The 24040-nt window shown below is 36.1% G+C and overlaps 1 protein-coding gene across 1 annotated transcript in view; it reads left to right on the plus strand.

The window, feature by feature from the left end:
* The first annotated feature begins 1000 nt into the window (after positions 1–1000).
* LOC145260363 (bifunctional glutamate/proline--tRNA ligase-like) overlaps positions 1001–24040 on the plus strand; it is a 121993-nt gene continuing 98953 nt past the window's right edge. Inside the window, exon 1 of the mRNA XM_080118299.1 lies at positions 1001–1366. Within this exon, the coding sequence (XP_079974425.1) occupies positions 1324–1366 (43 nt within the window). The 5' untranslated portion in view covers positions 1001–1323. The remainder of the gene's footprint in view (positions 1367–24040) is intronic.

The following is a 24040-nucleotide window of genomic DNA, read 5'->3' on the forward strand; positions in this document are numbered from 1 at the left end:
GCCTTCAGCCTCAATCACAGCCTCGATATGGGTCCGGAACTGGAAGCATGCTTTTTCAACAAGCGCTGGCGGGAGCTTGGCAAATACTCGGCTGGCGGCGATCAGGCTGGCTTTGGTATTGTGGGAGGTCATTTTGGTGATGTTCTCGACATATGACCAAACAAAGTAGTCCAGCGGGTTCAGGTCAGGGGAGGAGAGGGCCAGTGAGAGGTATAAAGTCATAGCACTCCTTCTGAAGCCAAGCCTGGGTCTCTTTGGACTTGTGGGCCAGCGCCGAGTCCTGCTGCCACACCCAGGGTCCACAAGCCACCATTTGATTGCATCAGGGAATCACTGCACTCTTCAGCACATCCATGTACACTTTGGTGTTTACTTTCAGGCTGACTCCGAAGATGTGAGGTGGCATGATGTGGCCCTCACTTGAAACAAAATCAAAAACCATATAAATGTGGCCAGAAACTTTGTTGAGCTGTGCTTTTAAGTGATGAACCGTCTAGGTTGGCATTTTGAGGGTGCTGGCAATGGTCCTGTTGTCATAACTTGGATCAGTAGAAACTTGTACTATGGCACATCTCCGATCGTGCTTGTTGAACATTGTGTTACTTTCAAACATGATAGAAGGTTGCTATCGCTTTTGGGATTTGTGCACAACTGGCCAACTAGTAGATAGTTTACAACAAAAAAAGAAAATCAGTTTCCATCAAACGGAAATGGAATCATGTCGTCTTTTCTAGGACAATTTTATTGTTCCACTCTGTACATATATTCTATTCCATAACGATATCATTAAAACTAAATCTGTCTCTTAACACGAAAAATAAATTAAAAATAAGATAAAAATAAATTCCAAAAAGTAAAAGTAAATGTTTGTGAAAGTTGTGAAACGAGGCCGTTAAAAATCAATTTAACTGGATTTTTTAAATTTGCCTATATATTACGTTATTGCCCTTTTTTCCTGATAATACTTGATATATAATGTGTGTATACGTAACATAGTGACAGGAAACACACCTACAGACTGAGAAGTGGCGACAGAAATCTATTAATGTAGAGATAAGCATAATTTCCCATTCATGCAACGTGGTCCTGAAATTGCGTAAGCTTATCCTTCATATATATATGTATCATATACACATACACAGAAAATACCAACAGTGTAAATGTTGTAAAAGAGACGGTCGATTTATTTTGACGGGAGATTTTCACGTTTGACACCGCCTCCTTTTTTCCGCGAACTTCGTGGAGCATCGGTCTGTAAAATTTAGCCTCTTTCACGGCTGAAGTTGTTTCTTCGATTCGCCGACAGAAAATAAAGGCATCAATATGACCATAAAGGTTTTAATCAACCCCAAAGATGCCGCAGTTGGTAAGAATCATTTATATCTGTCTTTTGTTAATATTTTTTTTTTATCTTTTAAAAGAAAAAAAAAATGCTAACTTAGCATTTTACGACCTGATGCGTGAAATATTGCATCATCCATAGTTGTTGTTATTTTTTTTATTATAAAATAAAAGTTTTTTTTTTAAAACTTTTTATTTAATAATAAAAATTTCAATCCGATTTTTTACACGTGAATTTAATAATTTGTGGTAACCTAACTTGTTTTGTAGACGCTAAAAAATTAATGCATATCGATTTTCTTAAATATTTCATTTAAAAAACTAAAATTGTTACTAATAAAATTATGAAGAAAAAAAAAAGCGTGCTGATATAGATCTGCCCCCATGGCTTGAAATCTAGTAATTACGAACTGACGACTGCACAAAATAAACCTGGCAAGTCATAGATCACGATCAAGTCTGTTTAGGCATTCAAAGTAGTTTTATTTGTTGTTTTCGTTAAGAGGAATCATTTTCATTAACATCCAATTAGTATTATGCATCGAAAATTGATAAAAACGCGCCTGAAATGTGTCAACATTATGTGAATACCAAAACAAAATGGCCATCGAATTTGTCCTGATGTCGTGTTTATCTAATAACGAAATTCAAATTTTAACTCGAAATGATTCTCCATTTAATATTGGTGGACCTAAACGAGACCCCCCTCCTATATATTAGTGCTCAATTAATAATTCACTGAAAAAAATTACAAAAAAAAAAAAAAAAACGAAAGCCGTTCTTAATATGGGGAGTTATTCCGAACGTCGTTTTTTGGGGGTGATTCTCGTTCAGGTCGGCCATAATATCTATTAATAATAAATGAATAATTTATAACGGACAAAACAACATAAACTACTTTTAATGCATAAACAGATTTTTTTCTCGCGTTCTTCCACGGCTGCTGCGATCTTTATAAATTGCCATGAAATTGGAAAAAAAAAAAATGCTGATTTTTTTTTCACATTGTTGTATTAACAAGAAAAAGATTTTGGGTACCAACCACTCAGATCGTGATGAAATAATAATATTATTTATGGCGAGAGCGTTTTCACCTAACAATGTAGATTATTCGGAATCTTAATTCATTATTCTAGGGGAGGTGACTGTGCTTGTGCACTTTTGCCACCACGCTATTTTTTTAAAATAGGTTTTCAGGTTAAATTCAAGCTCCACGAGATAGATGTATATTAAATTGTTAGGTGGAAGCACAGAATATTTACAAAACACTCTCTCTTCTCCATGTTAAGAATGGCTTTCAGCACGGTGGCAAAAGTGCACAAGTATCACATGTAAAATGCGACGATATTGTCATTTTTTTTTAAACAAATGATTTTTTTAGTTACTTCCCTTAGAACAATGAGTTAAGATTCCGAATAACCACCATGTCATAAACAAAAGATATCGTTAAAATTTAATTTAACTTGAAAATAAACAAATCCTAAAAAAAATAATAATCATAAAAGTAACACAGTACGTATTTTGCATAAGTAGCAAAAAATGACTTAAAGTTTAAAAATAAAGTGCGATTTTATTTAATTTCAAACGTAAATATCAAACGACGTCAAAAATTTGGGCAGAATAAGCGAAATATGGCAGTGTTACCTATGCTACAATTGAATCGAAGCATTACCACGAAAGCACAAATGTCAGCGAAGTAATTACACGAATGTATTTAGTAATTTTTGTGTCTCTGTGAAAGCATAAGACATTTTTGGTGCAAAATATAAAATTTGGAGCCTTTTTTATCTTTTTGTTTCGAAAACTAAGCGAGATATGATAAAAATATAAGTTAAAAACAAAACTTTTTTTTTCCACAATACTTCAAGTTTTCTTAGTATTAAAGAAAAAAAAAACCGGTTAAACTCGAGTTTTTATACAAGAAAAAGGAAAATAAAACTTCTCGCCATCAACGTGTCATTTGCAGTTATTTTTGGTTGGATCGACGTATTAATTACAAGTTTCCAAATAAAGAAATCGAGCTCAACATGAACGCATCCAACCAAAAAATGTGAAACTCAGGCCCTACCCAAATATGAACCAGATTGTATCCAACTAAAAAGTCAAAATTTAGTTAAACTATTTTGAAAATCAAAAAAATATTTATGTAAAGCAATTGGTTTGAGGTTCAAAACGGAGTGATATATTATTTTCAGTTAAATATATTTCAACGATAATCGCTAGGTACCTCCAATGCACGCCACATTTTTACCCCCCCTCCTATACGTACGATGTAATTTAATATTATTATCCTAACTTACCATTTAAAAGAAAAAGTTTCAAATAACCTGCTAATATTTAAAAAAAATTTTTTACAGCATACAAAAATAATGAAAAGCGAGACAAATAATTGAAAGAAAAATCATTTTCTCTTACAATTACTCGAATGTTATGTTGAAAAATTAAAATATTTTTTTTTTAGCAATGTTGTAGAAGTTCGTTACATTAAAGTAGTTGAAAAAAAAATCATTTATTCTTACAATTCTTAGTAAAATAGTTACCTCCCTTAGAACAATCAGTTAAGATTCCGAATTGCCAATTTATGTATGTACTTAATGTTCCTGATCAAACTTAAAAAAACAAACTTAATATTTATTTTATTTTTTCGTATTGCAATCCGGACTCAGACTTGTAGAATTGAGGAAGTGTGTGTTTTAATAATAGCTTTTAACATTGACATTTTTAAGTTTGTTTTACAATAGACAGAGGTACGAAAAAGTGGTAAAAAAAACAAAAAAACAAAAATATAACAAATAAATGTTATCAAAGGCAAGATAAGTTACTTTTCTACCTAGCTGGATGAGTTTGTGTTTTTTACTTCCATTAAAACGTTTGACGTTTTTGAATGTTTTGAGATGAGAATTGGTTATTCGTATTATTTGAATTCATCAAACTACTGTTCTCATCTTGAGTGTGATTTTCACAAGCTACCAAACCTGTACAGTCTCCCTAAGATTCATAAAAGACAGTATTTCGTTAATGCCCATTGTCAGCGCTTGAGGTTTCAGCATGCCACCAAATGAGCCGATTCCTGGTAGATATAATTACCTCAATCATTGGCAAATCCCCATCAAACAATGCTCCCATTTATTCTAATCAGATGGTGAGTTTAGATGTAATGAGTCTGTTCACAAAAGCAACCACTGATAAGACTCTGATAGTGGTGCGGGACCAGCTGACTTCTGATGCCTTACTGAAGGAATGTCCTTGCATTCCAATTGACAATATAATGGAGATGTTGACCTTCTGTGTATAAATTACATACTTCGTGATGAGATCTGATATATATCAGCAGAAAGAAAGGCTGGCGATAGGATCATCACTGTCCCTGGTATTGACCCCAATGCATACATGGAATACTTTGAGGGAATGGCGTTAGGATCAACACCACTAAAGCCAACAATGTGGTTGCGATATGTGGATAACAGATTCATACTCTGGTCCCATCGGGAAGATTTTTAAACATTACTAGACCATGTGAGCTCTATTCGTCCAGTTATACAGTTCACAATGGAAAAAGAGCATAAATTGTTGTTGCTAGATGTGCTGATTATCTCGCACTGATCAGGAGTTTGTCATCTGTATACCGAAAGTCACTTTTAACTGGATAATACCTAAACTTCAACTCCCACCATCCATATGATGTAAAGAAAGTAATTGTCCGTTACCTACAACACTGAGCAAAAGCAATTTGTAGTAACAGCAATGTATATCCAGAGGAGAGGGACAGTTTAAGAAAAATCCTCCACCGAAACAACTATCCAGTAAGCATAACATTAGCTCCAAGAAATCTGAACCAGACACAAAAAAGACATCACTCAGAAATTCATCACAGTTTGTATGCCATACATGAAGAGCTGAAAAACTTTAAAGAATATGTAATCCACAGGACAACAGGACAATATTCAGGAGCGATTCAACTCTCCAGAAACAGCTTGTGAGAGTTAAGTCTTCTATGAAAAAAAAACATGACTAAGAATTGTGTATATGAGATCCCATGTAAATGCGGAAAAATATACAAAGTTGAGGCATGTCGTCCATTAAAAGTACTGTTAGAAGAACATCGAAAAGCCGTAGTACCTAGAGAGATAGAAAGATCGGGTATAGCTGACCATATCTGGAGGAAAGGGGGAAACCAGTATGGGACGAAGTAAAAATTATAGGCAGAGAAGAACAGTGGAGAGTAAGACGACTCAAAGAAGCTGCACATATGCTGAGAGACAACCAATTACTAAGTAGACCTATTATAGAATATAATAGGGGACTGTTAATTACCAATAATAGATAATATATACAGTAATAAATAAAAACAATAATGTCTATACAGTAATATGTAGTAATAATAATTAGTAATAAATAGTGATATTTACAACTAAAAATAAAAATAGGTTTAAGGCTCCTAAAATACGTACTAGAATTGTCCGCAAGGACCCATGGCACAGTGGTTAGAGTACTTAGAAAAATCAATTGTAAAAGTGATATTCTCTTTAAGGTTCAGTCCTCAGTGTGGGCGTCCGAAAAATACAATTGCGAATTACTTGGGAACTCTACGACAGAACAAGAGTATGCCGTGAAGTAAATAAAGAGTGCCGTTCAAAATTCCATCCAAATTCTCAAGCTCGACAAGACACACCTGAAGAAGGTTGGCGGTTACATTGACCGAAATGTGAAAATCACACTCAAGATGAGAACAGTAGTCTGGTGAATCCAAATAATTTAAAATGTTTCTTCAGTTCTGAAAAACAAGTAGTGTTTAGTGTTACATGAGAACAAGAAAAAAATGGTCGCAGTTTGACTCTTGCATTTTTTTAAGTCTCTTTGAAGATAATGTTTAAAAATCAAAAATTAATACAAAATACATTTATTAGGCTGGTTAGAAGCCGGCCTAATAAATGTCATGGTAACATATATTTGTTATATATTTGTTTGTTTTTTTTTTTTTTGTACCCCTGTCTATTGTAAAACAAACCCACACTTTTTCATACTAAAGCTTGATCAGGAGCAGTGAACATAAACTTCTACAATAGATTGTTAATGAATATGGCAGACCAAATTCTAATTTTGAAATGGATTCAAAGTAGAATAATTTAAGTTTATCTTAAAAAGCATAAACAAAATGCATGCCATTCCTTCTTTCTGCTGCTATAATTCTAAATCCTTTTTTTTTTTTTTTAAATGGTGGTCACCACTTATCAAGGCCCGGAAGCCACTCGGTGATAAGGGTTATTGCGTGTACAGTAATCAATGGGATAGTATCATAGTAATCGTTAGTATTGGAGATTTGATAAACTGTCTTACTTAAGGGGGCAGTTCATCAGGAATTTGTTTATGTTGGACTTGAAGACATCCAAGTTGTAGTCAGGTGGGAACAGGCAAATGGAAAAGAGTTCCACAGGTGTGCACTTCTAAGAAAGAAGCTTTGTTCATGGAATCTAAGTTTTGATTTAGGCACAGATAAAGAATGGGGAAAATTACTGACAGTGGTTTCAGCTAGACTGGTGTTTATCGCGAAAGCTGTTTTACATCTGAATAGACAGAGTCCGACGTATGTGATGATCATAGGCAGCGGTGATGTTTATTTGTAGAGCTGCATCCTGGACTGTTTGAATTAAGGTGCATGATGTGTGCAAAGTTATGTTGGTGATTTAATGTCCCACAAGGACAGAGTCTCTTTGACACGTGTCTAGCTGGAGAAATCACAAGAGAAACTGGTTTAATTTTCACCGGCGAGTCCTTATAGAGAGATAGGCTGGAATATTCCAGCCTGTCTGCTGTATACTACGCATGGAACACTGTTCCTTTATTGCATATGTGCGGATGGGAAATTTGCAACATTGTGTGCTTGGGTGTTCTGATAAACGTTGGTGTTGAAACAGTGATTTCTATGAAAATGTCTCTGCCGAAGATTTGTTCCAACCTTTTTGATTTGTTAGCCATTTTTTTTGTCTTTTTTTTTGTCTTTTTTTTTTGTCTTTTTCTTTTTTTTTGCGATAGTCTTGTTTTTTCTGCCTTTCATGTAGTTTAAATTGCTTCTGATTTTACTTCTTAAAAGAATGAGTCACTTCGAGAAATGAAACCCTGTTAAAAGCCCATTTCATTGTAAACAATTTATGAACAATCTTTAAGGTATTACCAGATATAGGGCGACTGGAATGAGATTGTCATTTACCACATTTAGAACATGATTATCCAAAAATAAATTAATTTAAAAAAAAACAAAAAAACATGTAGCTGGGGGGGGGGCGTCACTTTATTATTTTAGCTTCGCTTGAAATATAAATGGAGAATACCTTGCTCCTGTAGAATTTGCCAACAATATCATTGTGACAAGCTACACACCTCAAGAACTAGAAGAAATTATTAACAACATTCACAATGCTAGCTATTTAATTGGCCTTAATATGCACACTGGAAGAACCAAGGTCATGTTCAACAATTATTCCACAAAACGCCCAGTCTTAGTAAAAGGTGAAAACATCAAGGAAGTTGGCAATTACATTTACTTAAGGAAGATGTTGAGAAGTAACATTGATATACGTACAACTGGGGAACGTTTGTAAATTTCATACTTCCATGGAACTTCCTCCTTTGGAGTGTTAGGTAAATGCCGGGCAACGCCGGATAGAAAGCATTTATTCAATTATCTATCTATCTATTAGTCTAATTATCTATCTAGCAGAGTAAATAACAGATTGAATCGTAGGAAACAATAAGTTGAGCAAGCATGCAGGTGCAGAAAAGGTCATGTTGTGACATGTATCAAACTTGGGTGACGGATCAGTTTGCACTGGAAAGTATGTGGATGAGGCCCAGATGTGACGTGTTGAAAAGCAGAGTTAAGTTTAGTTGAGTTGGATTTGAGAGGTGAAAGAAGCAAGATAAGTTAAACAGGTCTCCCCATAAGGGGGCGACGGTCTCCAAATGGATGCAGAGAAACGGCACAAGTCTGAGATCGTCAATTTCACTCCATGCTGCGGAAGATAAGATGCCCAGGAGTGAAATAAACCAATATATAAAAGCATATATTGTCTTGTCTTACGTCCGTGCTTGTTATAGCAGAATCCAGCTTCCCAAGACGTTTGCAAATCTCCCAGACAGTGGGCGAAAGACAGGTCATGCAGCAACAGCTATGTCATTATAAATGTACTGTGAATTACATGTAATACACACACACGCCCACAAACAATAGACGAGTCACGGGTTGTTAAGTAAATAGACATTTAGGACACTAGGGCAATAGTCTGTTAAATAAGCAGTTAGAAATGCACAGTTGGATAACACGCACGTTTTATAACAAGAGGAAGCTGGTTGAAACCATGCCTGAAATCAAACTGCAAATTGTGTTTGGATGGACAGCCTTTTTTTTCCAAAGTAGACAATATCATTTTTTTTTACATAGGAGTCAACACTTATCAAGGCCCGGAGGCCACTCAAGGATAAGAGTTATTGAGTGTACAGTAGTCAATGGGATAATATTGTTATCGTTAGTAATGGGTATTTGGTAAATTGGATTACTTAAGGAGGCGGTTCATCAAGAATTTGTTTGGACTTGAAGACAACCAAGTTGTAGTCAGCTGGGAAGCTGGCAAATGGAAGAGAATTCCACAGAACAACTCTTGGCATTGTTGAAGCTTTCTCCAGATCCACATTAGGAGAATAGAGGTTCTTTTTCTTATAACGGTAGTTATCCTGAATTTGTCTCTGGATAAATACGGCACTAGCCAAACTACATTTCATCTATGCTTATCTGGCTTCACATTTACTGCTCAATTATTCTTTCAATCACTTTCAGGACTATATTCATCAATTTGCTTATATCGAGAAGTTTACTTTTGTTGCGATTTACAATTGTAATATGTTTCCAGTCTTTCAGGATAACCTTCATTTAAGATTTGATTTGTTGCTTTCCAATGTACTTAAACGGTGAGATTCACCGTTTACATACATTGGAAGATTTATCGACCGAATATAGAATAGGTATCTGATGAAAATTTGAATTTACTATGACGAAATTAAAAATTTCTTTTACTTCCCAGGCACAATCAATCTTATGCTATTTAGGTCTGTCCAACTAACAATTTTTATACACATGTAGATCGTCATAAAGATCAGCATATACATCATAAAGAGTAGAAAATTCACTTTGAACATGAAACGGAAAATGTTCACGAATATATCATGCCTATTATGATGTAGCAGAATATGAACACTTAATAATGCATCAGTTAGTGTTGGGATAATTATTTGGACTCTGAAGATTTCGGGGTATTGGAATCGTAAAAAATGGTGCATTTTTTACAATGCCAAAAATGAGTCGTTTCATTTGTTTTTTTCTCCTTTATTAAGTCATGGTCATAAAACCATTAGTAGTAGACAGAGGCTACCAAGCTAATTAGGTAATGCATAAAACTTGAGAACATCATGATAGTTAGCCAATATAAAACTCCGAAAATGTAACAGTGATACATTTTCATTCACACAATTCTGATGGCAGTACTTCAGGATTGTGCAGCACAATGCGAAAGGAGATTGTCAGTACATTTCTGAGCAAACGTGATTATGCAGAGGGTCTAATGTGAATGTATAACATCGCAGATTTGGTCTGTTCAGCTGCAGCACAGGGCGGTATTTTAGTATTGTGGTGAGGCAAGAACCATAAAATAATCTGTAAGCAACAGAAGTAACTGCTACAGTCTAGCCTGTAGACAGCAGATCCAATCCAAGCAGATCATACTCCAGAGGGAACAGGGTCGGAGCAGGAAATATGCAGTATATATCTGCTGGCATGACACTGTAGATGCTCAAGAGAATCAGAGAACACCTTGCCAACTCCTGCGAATACTAAGGGCTCATATTCCAAATGGGGACGAATCATTGCCTTGTAAAGCCTAGTCAGCAAATGCTATTCATGAGGAATTTCGTAGTTGAGGATACGTAACACATAAAGCTCCTTATTAACGCTATTGAATAAATAAGACAAGTGGTTGTCAAACCTGAGATTGCTGGATATTATTACTCCCAAATAATTATGACATTTCGAGAATGGCACAAATGTGACTTGAAAATAAATACTATGGACAGGAATAGGAGAGAGACATCGAGAGGACAATAGCACAACTACTTTTGCTGGGTTGAACACCATGCCCCAGTCCCACGCCCACTCAGATGCAAAAGCAAGCAGCAACTGCAAGTATGTCTACATTTGGGTGTGACATAAAAATTTGTGTCATCAGCATAAGAGCTTGGGAACAGAGTTGTTACAGTTAAAATGAAATGTTGTACTGTCCATTAATGTCAGCAGTTCATTGATGAAGAGCAAAAAAATCAAGTTGGCACAATAACTCTTCCCTGTTCTTTAATTGTCCTTTTTTGTCAGGAGGGGTTTAAAAACTTTCCGTTGTTAGTGTGACAGTGTGATGGGTTAAAAAGAAATGCTACAGAGACAAATGTCAAGATTAAAATGGGAAAGAAAAGGCTGAAAAAAAAAAGGGAAGAAAGAAAAGATTCAAACTTTGTTAAATGATTGTTGGTTGTAAAAAAAAAAAAAAAATGGAGCAATAAGAAATATTCTTTTTTTTTTTTCTCAAGGAAAAACTTTTAGTTAATTTGGAGGCAATAAAACAAAATGGAATTTGATAATGGAGAAAAGAGCCATAAAAAGAAATATTGATTTTCCTGAGGAATCAAGGAAATAAAAATTGGCTGACGTTCATAAAAAGGTAATCGCCCTTTATCCAATCAAGGGTCGTCCTGTCAGAGGAGAACTGTGTCAAGATAAAGAACATTAGGGTCTATGCTGTTAATACTAAAATGATAAATACGCATCAATTTTTAACTTACCAGTAAAATTAAAATTTATATACCCCCCCCCCCCCCAAAAAAAATATTTTTATGTTTGCTGAAATATAAGCACATATTGCACAGAGTTTTCTGATAATTCAACAAAAAATATAACTTTATAGCTAAATATTTAGAAATTTAAAGGATCTGAATCAGGACTTTAGTACAGAATTGCTAATTGTATCAGAATCGTGTGGGAAAAATATTGGAATCGGCCCCATCACTAACATCAGCTGAAAAGATAAGAATGGCACAAAGCAAAATGAAATGTATCTGGTCGATATCAGTCTATGTAAAAGAAAAAGAAACACCTGGATCAGACAGCAAACTGGAATTAATAAGCATCATCACTGCCATATATGGTTAGAACAATTCTCTATGGATGTGAAACCTGACCACTGAGCAGAAAGGATCTTCATAAACTTGAAGTCTTCAATCACTACTGCCTCCGCCGTATCCTGCACAGTTGCCTCTCCGACCTGATCCCTAACTTGACTATATGCGCTAGATGTAACATCCTTGGTCGAGAGGAAACTCTGCTGACTATTGTTCTCATCTTTGACCATCTTCAGGCATGTTTTATGTTTTTTTTTTTTTTTTATTACATAGATAAGCATCACCACTTATCAAGGCCAAGAGGCCACTCGAGGATAAGGGTTAAATAGTGTACAGTAAACAATTGGACAATATAGTAATCGTTAGTAATGGAAATTTGTTAACTTAATTGGAATGGCTCATCAAGAACTTGTTTACGTTAGACTTGAAGACAACCATATTGTAGTCGGCTGGAAAGCAGGAAAACGGAAGACAATTCCACAGGCATGCAGTTCTAAGAAAGAAGCTTTGTTCATGGAATCTAAGTTTAGGTTTAGGCACAGATAAAGAGTGGGGGGAATTATTGATAGTGTTTTCCGCTAGACGAGTGCTTCTTGTGAAAGTTTGGCGAAGGGGGGAACCATAGATTGAAGCTCAGTCGAGTACTTTCCATGAAAATAAGGATAAAGCAGAGACAAATTCGCGACATCTCTTCTGTGAGAAAGAGGTTGCAGAGAAGAGAAAAGGACATCCCCTACGAGGATACAAAGTCTATTTTGAACTATATCAAGGCAGGATAAGTCCTTAAGTTGTTAACCAACATGCCTGAAGACAGTCAAAGGCCAAACAGACCGAAACGTTGTACAAATAACACTCAAGATGAGAACAATAGTCCGATCAATACAAATGATATAAACAATCAGCTTTCATCTAAAAAATTCAGGACTTTAAAAAATAAATTTCCTAAATAATCCCTTCCCACCTCAAAAAAAAAAAAAAAAAAAAAAATCTGAAAATTAATTTGAAAAATCAAGAAATCAAAATTGCTTTCTAACACTGGACAAATATTTGCCAAAAATGTCTTTATTACAAAAATCTGTTGATCAGAAATACAGGAGTGGATGGGGGTGACTTGAATGTACTAGCAAAAAAACCCGATAACTGGTATATCACCCCCCCCCCACCAAAAGAAGATAATCCCTTGAAAGCTGGTCTCATTAACATATACTACACTCTCTTTGAATTACTGGATTGCCATTAGTACTAAGATATATAATTATTACTGTAATTAATTTTAATACCTACAGAAACTAGTGTTTTATCCTTTTGGGAATCATCAGTGCAGGGAGTTATGATTATAGCCGGTCCAGAAATTCAAACCCGGCCACGAAGCCATCTCTGATTCCATTAGCAAGGAACAAACCACACGGCCAATGTTAACTGCGAGAAATTCAGTTGAAATTAACATTTATATAAATGTCAAGACGGCTAGAGTGATCTTATGATTATAACATCATGATCTAATATTAATTTATTTTTATTTCAGACTATTATTCTCATCTTTATTAGTTGTTGTTTGTTTTTTTTTTTTGTTTCCAAAAAAAAAAAAAAAAAAAATTAAAAACAACAACTAATAAAGATGAGAATAATAGTCTGAAATAAAAATAAATTAATATATAATGCTCATCTCAAAAATGAATTCCAATCGGTACGGACCCAACTATGGAAGATCAGATAATAAATAAACATGGATTTATAAGATCAAAGAATCCAACCTTGATCGCCCTTTGGGGCCTGTGGCACAGTTGATAGAGATATTGAATCTCTACAGTTCCAGATGAACATTGTCTGAAGATAGCGGTTTCAATCCTACCCAAAGCGTGCCAGAGGTTTACTTGGCCAAAAATGTGGTGAGACGACAACAACTACGGATGGCAGTGATTACTGAGAATGCAGTTAGGAGATTCGAAGTTCCTATCCGTTGCGGTTACCACCTGACGAAGGCCAGAGGAATAGTTGACCGAAACGTTGTGAATAAACAATAACCAATTTAAAAAAAACATGAAAAACAACAACTAATAAAGATGAAAACAACAACTAATAAAGATGAGAATAATAGTCCGAAATAAAAATAAATTAATATATATAATGCTCATCTCAAAAATGAATTCCAATTAAGGAATAATATATATCATGATCTAAGTTCAAGTATATTGTTAACAAGAACTAAGGATCAATATTTTTTCAGTAGTGCTCCATACATATGTAGAGCTTATAAATGAATAAAACTTGCATTTTTTTCATTGTAATAGCAAAATTTGAAAAGCGAAATATTAAATTTCAAGTAAAACTAACGATATCTACTCAATTGCCATGTCTCAGTAATAAACATACCCAAAAATTATGAAAAATGATAAAGTAGAAAATTAATTGCCAGTGAAAATAGTTTTCAAAAACAATTGACGAAAATTGAGTTTTGCTAAAAAAAAAAAGAAGAAACTGGAGAGTTCAAATCATAACAAGGGAGGTTATTTTCTGAAAACTGAAAACCTCAGGCTGATTTAGCAAAACTCAATCTTCACTAATTGTCTTCAAAAACTGTTTTCGTTAATAATCAATTTTCTATCTTATTGTTTTTCCTAATTTTTGGATATGTTCATTACATTGACATGACAATTACATAAATTCTATTGGTTTTAGTTAGAATTTAATATTTGGATTTTTGAATTTCACTCTTATAATGAAGAAGCACCATAGAGAGGCTGTAAAAACAATGAAAGGTTTACTTGTTAAGGACTTTCGAGGAATATTATGGAAAATATTAGTTTGAGAATGAATGTACCTATTTACTTACCTCCCCACGAGGGCAGAGTTAGACAAAAGGTCGGTTTTTACTGTGGAGAAAATCCAGCTTCCCAAAAAGGGGCACTCTGGATAGGAAAAAAAATAAAAATTGTCTCTGTCATGAAGGATTTCTCCTCCACTTACCGAGGGCAGAAAAGGTGGAGTGTAGTATCAGAACAGATATTACACTTTGAAAATAAAAGCAGGTATGATATTATAACATTATGGAAAAAAGGGAAACAAAACCTTTAGCGTTTTGAGAAAATTCTCAACGTTTTGTCCCCACTTTCAGGGGACTTCCTCAGGAGAATGATAAGGATTCTCCTCTCATCTTTGGTATATTTTATTTTCCTCAATCATCCTTATCATTATCCTGAGGAAGTCCTCTGAAAATGGGGACGAAACGTTGAGAATTTTCTGAAAAGGCCACAGGGTTTCTTTCCCTTTTTTTCCCATACTACATTTTGTTCCTAGCCAAGAGGCCAAGTGGATGTGAACTCAATATTGCTATTTACGAGGAGCGTGTAATAAGTAATGCCCCTGACCCACTTCCAGTTGTCTGATCTAGCTGAAATTTTGCATGTGCAATGATTTATATCTCTACGGGTTATGTGGCAAATTACAGCTCTGAACTAATTGTGGTTTCTGTTTTACAGGTGTTTGAACTGAGTCAGGTGTGAAATGGAGCCTGTTGAATGTCAAGCAGTGATCTGGGTTTTGTATTTGAAAGGATGCACACCACAGGAGACTTTTGATGAAATGAAAGAAACTTATGGTGATAATGCCCCATCATATGACCTTGTAAAACACTGGTATCGTGAATTCAAACATAGCCGGAAGTCTGTGGAAACAGCTCCCAGACCTGGTCGCCCTCCTCCTCCCTTCTGCCATTGATGAGGCATCTGTCCGTCAAGTTGAGGCTGCCATTTTGGAAGATCGGCGCATTACTATTCTCCAAATAACCCAAGATGTCAAGATTAGTACAGGGTCTATGGAAACTATCATTCATGACCATTTGCATATGCATAAGGTGTCTGCCTGATGGATTCCCAGGTTGCTCACACCGTTCCAGAAGCGAGAACGCATCTAGTGCTCGAGGATGAATTTGGAGATGTGCCAAGAAGATGAGTCAAAGTTTTTCAAAAGACTGATTATACAGGATGAAACCTGGGTCAATCACTATGATCCAGAGACCAAAGTCCAGTCAATGCAGTAGAAGCACTTGGACTCACCACCTCCAAAGAAGGCAAGGGTGCAGCTCTCCGCTGGCAAGGTCATGCTCACAGTCTTCTGGAACCAGGACGGAGTAGTGATGACAGATTTCCTGGCAAAGGGTACCACAATTACAGGAGCCTATTATGCTTCACTTTTGAGGAAATTAAGGGAAGCTATCAAAATCAAGAGGCAGGGCAAGATCAGCAAAGGTACCCTCCTCCTGCAAGACAACGCTCCGGTCCAGACCTCGCATGTCGCCAGATCAGAAGCACGGGCGTGTGGTTATGAAATCCTTCCCCATCCTCCCTACTTTCCTGACCTTGCACCCTCTGACTTTCACCTCTTCCCAGCCATGAAGTTGTTTTTGAAAGGAAAGCGTTTCCCAGATGATGCAGCCTTGATTTTTGAAGTCACGTCATGGTTGGAGGACCAACCTGGGGTGTTCTACAAAAACGGTCTCCAGAGCTTCATCAAATGATGGGAGAAATGCATAACTCTGGGTGGTTTCTATGTAGAGAAAGACTAATAACTGTGCCAAGTTTCGTTGCTCTACTGCTATGGGAAGTGGGTCAGGGGCATTACTTATTGCACGCCCCTCGTACTTGCCTCCCTACAAGAGCAGAGTTAGACACAAGTTGGTTTTTAATGTGGGAAAATCCAGCTCCCCAAGAGGGCACTCTGGATAGGAACAAAAATAAAAATTGTGTCAATCATGAAGGAGTTCTCATCCACTGATCGAGGACAGAAAAGTTGAAGTATAGTATCGGAACAGATACTACACTTTGTTTCTAGCCAAAGAGCCAAGTGGATGTGAACTCAATATTGCCACAAAGGTGAAAGCAGCTTTGGTGAAATTTTGTTAGCTGTTGTTTGTCTGATTATGTCACAAACTATCCCTCTTGATATCCGGGTTAAAGTGTATAACAGCTGTATCAGGGGCAGTAAATGCTGGACCCTCCTCCAATCCTTTCTCGCCCGTCTGCTGTGTAATGATGGATTGATAATCAGATGCATTTGCAATGTGAAATTTGACCAAACCCAACACATCAGGTCATGTGGTTTACTGAAAGCATTACACTTGCCCAGCATGAAGATTATTCTAAGGATGAATGGATTGCGCTAGAAAGTGGAACGTTCATCCTCCTGGATAAACCGTTGCAAAAGCATGGATTTCTTAAATCGCAGGAAGGGTGACTGGCCAACGAAAACTTGGAAGCATATGATTGGACAAGATTGCACAGTGAAATTTGGAAATTGCTGAACTTTCAGAACTAGAGAGTGAGCTGGCGTAATATAAAAAAAAATAGCTGGACCCTGAACTAGGAAAAAGTGGCGTTAAATGAATAGAAGACAAAGAAAATTGTAGAATCTAAAAACGCCAGAATGCAGATTATCACTGAATCACAGAGATGCTCGCAATAAAAAAATGCGTGTGAGAATAAGAAATGATATCAACATAGAAGTTTGTAAAATAAAATATGCATAAAATACTTTTATAAGCCAAATTACAACGCAATATTATGAAAATAAACAAATATTTGTTTAAAATTAATATTTCGGCGCTAGACACCATCCTCAGAATTTTATACAAATTTTTTTTTTTTTTCCTCGCCATGATCTTAAATTGAATAAAGAAAACAGTAAAGAATCCGTATGTTGTCTGTCTGTGGTGTTATTTTGAAATGCCAGAAGAATATGCTTTGCACATGTGATATGAAAGTCAGAATTGTGTTTTCCATAATAGAAGCGTTGTTTAAATTTTAAAATAAAATATGTATATAAGCCAAATAAAAATAGAAGTTTTTTTGTTTTTTTTATAATAGGAGATAATATATTTATTGTGTGCACTTTTCACATGGGTATCCTCATCTTGGCTGTTTTCATGTTTAAATCGGACACATCATGTGGCCGGGATGATGAGATTGGTTAAAGTGTGCAGGTTATCTGGAGGTTCACAGTTTAGTTCTGACCAAAGGCAGCAAGATGTTTTAATAAGTTAGCTGAATGTTTATCACCAGGCGTGAAGAATAGAATGCGAATTGTGTGAACATTATGGTTGGGTTTAAGGATTACGTGACAGTCACAAAGTTGGACGCATGAGAGCTGAAGATGACCTAAGGGCAAAAAAAAATGTGGTGAGGAAACCCATTTGAAAATCATCATCACCACCGCCACGCAGTCCTTCATAGCTGAAGATGACTAGTCAGGGTCTCGGTGCTTTATCATACAGTGTTGTAGCATTCCACACTCAGTGTGGAAAGTTTCCTCACAAATAATGCATGGGTTGTGCCTTTGGTAATATTTTTGTTCAAACCTGGCCTTTATTTCTGCCTTTCCTTTGTGAAGGCTACTGCGTCAGCAACTTTGGTCTGCTGTTAACGCTTCCCAATTTTTCATGTTAATATGCATTGCTTTTAGGTGGCGCTTTATCACATCCTTGTAGCGGAGTTTCTGCCCACTAATCTTTCTGTACCCATTTTCCGATTCTCCAAACAATAGGATTTTTGGGATGCAATTGTTTTCCATTCTGACCACATGTCCAGTCCATTGCAGTTGTGTGGTAGCGAGTACAGCTTCTATGCCGTCCATATTGGCTCTGTTAAGTACTTCGACATTTGGTATAAGATCGTTCCATTTAATTTTCATAATTTTTCTTAGGTGGTGCTTCTGTATTGCTTTCAACCTCTTTATGTGGTCCTTGTAGATTGTGTAGGTTTCTGCTGAATATAGTAGAGTATAGTTTGAAAATTATAAATAGTAAACAAAGGTTTTATTTTATTTTTTTATTTTTAGATGAGGATTTGGATAATTTAGACTATTAATCTCACTCTTAATGTGTTATTCTCGCAACATTTTTATCAAGTACATATTATGAGACCACATGCTTGTCTGCTTGACAATGATCACCGACCCCATCATTGTGTGCTACAAATTTCTTGTCGTTCATCTTCTATACTGGTTGTGTTGTTGTCTCTTGCATTAGTGTCTGCCAAGGGAGACACACACACACACACACACACACACACGCCCCCCCCACACACACACTCTGCTAAGGCACAGTTTGCATTCGACTATCTCAAACTCGCAACTTTTCTCAAACGTTGCAAACGTAAAACTGCCTATAAACTGTCCCTGTCGCAAAAATTGCAACTCCTAAAACTAATTCTAAATATATTAGCCAATCTTTCATTTCTGTTAGTACCACACCTTGATAAACAATCCTATTTTAACCATCTTTTGTGTTCCTTGGTGAACAACTTCCTATACCTTTGTTTAGCTGATAAACTTCATTTTCTTTTTATTCCTATCATTTTGGCAGGGGAACGACAATAGTATCACATTTCTTTAGGCACACCTTGTGGAACTTGGGCAATTTTTTTTTTTCTTGGGAGTCACCATTTATCAAGGCTCGAAGGCCACTCGAGGATAAGGGTTACTGAATGTAAGGTGGTAGTGTAGTAATCACTTATGGTGTAAATTGGGTAGAATTCGATTATTTAAGATGGCGGCTTAACAGGAACTTGTTTACATTAGACTTGAAGGCTATCATGTTGTATTCAATTGGGAAGCATACCAGCAGAACAGTGTTCCAAAGGCGGGCAATATATATAATATATATGCATATTTTACGACTGGGCAAAACTGGGCAGCCTGCTAGTTTTTTTTTTACACCGTGATCACCACTTATCAAGGCCCGGAAGCCACTCAGGGATAAGGGTTATTGCAAGTACATTACGTTAGTGTGGAGATTTGATGAAGTGTTTACTTAAGGGGGCGGTTCATTAGGAATTTGTTAACGTTGGACTTGAAGACATCCAAGTTGTAGTCCGGTGGGAAGCAGGCAGACGGAACAGAGTTCCACAGGCGTGCAGTTCTAAGAAAGAAGCTTTGTTCATGGAATCCACATTTTGATTTAGACACAGATAAAGAGTGGGGGAAATTTTTCACAGTGGATTCAGTTAGACGGGTGTTTTTCGTGAAAGATTGGCGAGGGGGGACCAGAGATTTAAAATTTTTAAATTGCTAGCAGGCCACCCGGCATCACCCAGTTGTAAAATATGCATAGAATTAGACCTAATAAAAAACAAAATACAGAAAAATCTTTATCATGTATTCGTCATAAAACATGAATGCCACATTTCAAAAGTCACGTAACTTGATCAAGTAGTTTTATTTTTGTTAAAAAAGGAAAATTATTAAACGATTTTAAGCGATTAATGTGAAATCAGTAGCATTACAAGGCTGATTTTGAAAGTTTGAATTATCATGGACATATCTGTTTTTTTTTTTCTCTAAGATGGCAACAGAAGATATTTTCTTTTTTGCTTACTCGTAAAATTTGAATTTTTTAGTTAAAAATAGAACTGCTTGATCAAATTATGTGATTTTTGCAATATGACATCTTCATTCCATGACAAATACGTACATCATTAAAAAAAAATTTTTTTAATTAGGTTGAATTCTAAATAAGAACCAAATTTTCTGTTGAAATCTGATCGGATGTGTTTTATTCACTCATTTGAATAATTGTGAAAGAGTGCACGACAAAATATAGTTCATCGGATAAAAAAATGTCGATATACAAGGTTCAGTTTTTCTTTTCTATTCACGCAAGCTATAACTTCTTAGAAATCATAACAGCAGCTGTTCATGAAATATGAGTTTTAAAAAAGGAAGTCTTGGTCGACATAAATTATTTGTTGTTGATTTAAAGTGATGAAATAATATTTTTTAGATGTGCCGATGCATGACGTTATTTTGGGCTTTTGTATTTACGTTTTAGAAAATTTTTCTTTCGTTGCAAAATGTAGAAATTATAGCGGCCAGATTTTATTTTAAATACCTTCAAGGATCTCCCCATCTCCATTAATTTTTTACCTATTAGGTCAAACTTAAACAATATCCTTTTTTTTATGTGTGTAGGGGAGGGTATCCAGCTCCTCAAAATTATAAGGAATACTCTAGATGGGACAAAATTAAAACTTGCCTCAGTCAAGGAGTCCTCCTTCTTCTTGACTGAGGGCAGAATAGATACTACTCTTTTATTCCCCCCCCCCCTCCAAAAAAAAAAACAAACACTTAGGTTGGTTGTCACATTTATGGTTGAAATAGCTTTTACATATTCCATGCATGACAGCATTTTAATCACAAAACATGCAGAAAACCTGTCAGTCTGTCATGCTCTAGTTTAAAATATCATCTTTAGACGTGTCCATGCAGCTTTATAAAAAGCTCTGTCAGTCTTTTCGTCACAATGACCGCACCTCAAATATGAATTTTTTTGTTTTAAACTGAAACTCCTTGTACTTTGTAGATATTATGACAGCAGTAGCAGCTGCTAATAAAATGAATCGAAATCCTTGTACAACGAATGCCTCATAAAATGACATGTTTTTTGACATTGGATGATGCAATCGTTTGCAAAATATGTTAGTTGTTATACAGGTTGGCCCATTTAAAAGTAGCCCTGGAACCCCTATGCTGGATGAATGTAACAATGAGGCAGTACCTACATGTTATGAAAGATGATGAAATTACTGAAATATTGATTATTTTTATTTATTTTTTTTTTTTTTAAACCGTAATTCACTCCAAACAAAGGAAATTGCCACTTGGAGTGTAAGGGGGCTACTATTTGGGGGTCATATCTAACAGGGGACTGTGAGAAGTTGAGCAATGATATCTCTGTTCACATTACATTTAAACTTCTGCAGGTTTGTGAAATTAGGGAAGCTGGAAACAGCAAGGGGAATTGCAAAGTCTACCAGTACGAAATAAGAAACTATTAAAGTAGGTTTTTCATCATGTAAGAATCTCAACTGTGAAAAGATAGGATTTTGCTGCTTGTTGGGTTGGTCGGGAGTATGTACATCGAGAGGGCACAAGTGTGATAAGTTCATCAGAGCACGTTCACTTAGAGTATTTGTAAAACGGGCATATGGATTTGAGGCTCTTTTTTTTACATCCTTTCTAAGAGTTAGAGACTAGTGGTAAATGTACATGCATGAATGTCGGTTTTGTAGAAATATAGGACATTATTTTACTTCTTTTTTTTTTGATGTTTCATCCCAAACAAGGCACAGGGCCACTTATTTGTGAGAGGGCTACTATTTGAGACCAGATTTGCAGGGATACTGTTTATGGAGTTGGGCAACGAGATGTCTGTTCACATTACATTTGAATTTCTGCATGTCAGTACAGTTAGGGAAGCAGGGGCCCGAGGGGGGAGGGGGTCCAAAGTGCAGCAATCCGAGGGGAAAAAGCTATTCAAGTAGAAGGCTTTACTGCATCTAGAGACCTTTGCAGTGTAGGGGTGGGATTTTGCTGCTTGTCTGGTTTGTCGGGGGTATTATCGTCGAGGGGGTACTAGTTCTCGGAGTTTGTTAGAGCACTTGCCACTGAAATACTTGTAAAACAGGATCAAGAACGCCACGTTTTGGCGATGAGACAGAGGTTGAAGTTTAGTTGATAGTTCAGGACCTGCCAGGTTGGCAACTCTTTTTAACCGTGTCCAGGAGCGAAACACTAGTGGCAGATGCGCTAGCCCAGATATGGCAACAATACTCCATGTGTGGCTTTGTACAGATACAGGATACTCTTGAGTGTGAGTAGCCTTTTAGCACATTAGATTGAAATTCAATATTTTGAATTTAAATCTAATGATGAAGACACACCAAAAGCATGATAAGGACAATCTGATTATCTACAGGTGCTTGTTCTTTAGTCCATATGTTATACTTTTGAAAAATAACACTACTGATGCAATTCTCTATCTATATAAAAGCCAAGTATGTCCAAGGATGGAGTACTGCTGCCACATCCTGACAGGAGCTGCTAAAAACAGTCTATCCTGCCTTGACAGAGTACAAAATAGACTTTGTGGCTTAGTGGGGGATGCCCTTTTCTCTTCCCTGCAACCTCTCTCCCACAGAAGAGATGTTGCGAGCTTGTCTTTGTTTTATCATTATTTCCATGTCGAGTGCTTGTCTGAGCTCCAATCTTTGCCCCCTCCCCTCGCCAATCTTTCATGAAAAACACCCGTCTAGCTGAAACCACTACCAATAATTTTCCCCACTCTGTATCTGTGCCTAAATTAAAATGTAGATTCCATGAACAAAGCTTCTTTCTTAGAAGTGCACGCCTGTGGAACTCTCTTCCGTTTGCCTGTTTCCCACCTGACTACAACTTGATTACTGTGCATGCAATGACCCTTATCCTCGAGTGACTTCTGGGCCTTGATAAGTGACCTCCATGTAAAAAAACCCTCCATGACCTCCATGTAATAAAAAAAAAATTTTTTTTAATTAAAATAAAATAACAAATACAATTTTTGAAAGCCAAACTGCTTGATAAAAAAGGCCAACTCCACAAAATTTGGCTTTAAAAAGGCCAATCTAGCAACCCTGGATAAGAATATGAAGGTGACCTTCTTTTGATGTAGCTTTGTTTTCGAATATCATTATAATACATGATCATTGTTTTAGTGGTGGGAGAAAGAAACTTGTATTTTCAATGTGCAAAAGAAAGAAGTCAGCAAAATGTTACATAAAAAAGGGAACATTCAAAAGAAACAGGGCAAAAAAGCTGAACATCATCTGCTAAGAGATGCTGGACTGAAGGAGTAAATTAAAGATTCTCTTAAAATGTGATTTGAATATTTGTATTGAACTATGTAGCACAATATTACTTTCTGAGTATTTATTGATTTAATCTCATTTAGGTCAGTTCTATATTTAAAAGACAATGGAAACTATTTTCATAGAAATGTTAAACTGCTATATTAGTTTTTCTGTTCAAAAACCTTTTTTTTTTTGCACTATCTAGAAAAATAGCAGCTTTATCAGAACATTTGTTGATTCAATATATTTTTCATTCCATGGAATTTCTAGAGGTTACATTAATATTTAGTATATTTCTACAGTAATACCGTACGAGTTGATCTTCCTAAGATATTTCTGCTGGGCTTATCTAGCACTTCCCTTACTCTGAGAAATGATATACATTATGAATTTTAAAAGCAGTTCCCACAGGTATCCTCCAGTATATCAGAATACTAGCAGGGGCACCCGCGTTGCCTGGTCATAAAATACGCTTAAATACAATATTTTAATTTATGCAGATTTTGTATTTATTATTATAGAACCAATTATTTATAGACTAGCATGGGTGGCCGGCATTGCCCGGGTGTTTGGAGGTGTGTGTTGAGCAAAAAAAAAAGTGGTAGTAGGAAGGCAGGCTCGAACCCGTACCGCGAAGGAGGAAAAGAATGTGAAAAAAACATGATGTCTTTGCTGTTACGACCACGCCAAACAGGAAGTGACGTAGGTTTAAATTAAGGCTAGACAATGGAAAAGAGGGGATAACTTTCGGAAATATCGGTGAAAAAAGCAACCTCTCCCTGTAGAAAAGTGTCCAGTTGAGGGTGAAGAAATTAATGTTTTTAGCC

Source organism: Euprymna scolopes, chromosome 36 (genome assembly GCF_053919585.1).
Source record: "Euprymna scolopes isolate OS-2025 chromosome 36, ASM5391958v1, whole genome shotgun sequence".
Lineage (NCBI taxonomy): Eukaryota > Metazoa > Mollusca > Cephalopoda > Sepiida > Sepiolidae > Euprymna > Euprymna scolopes.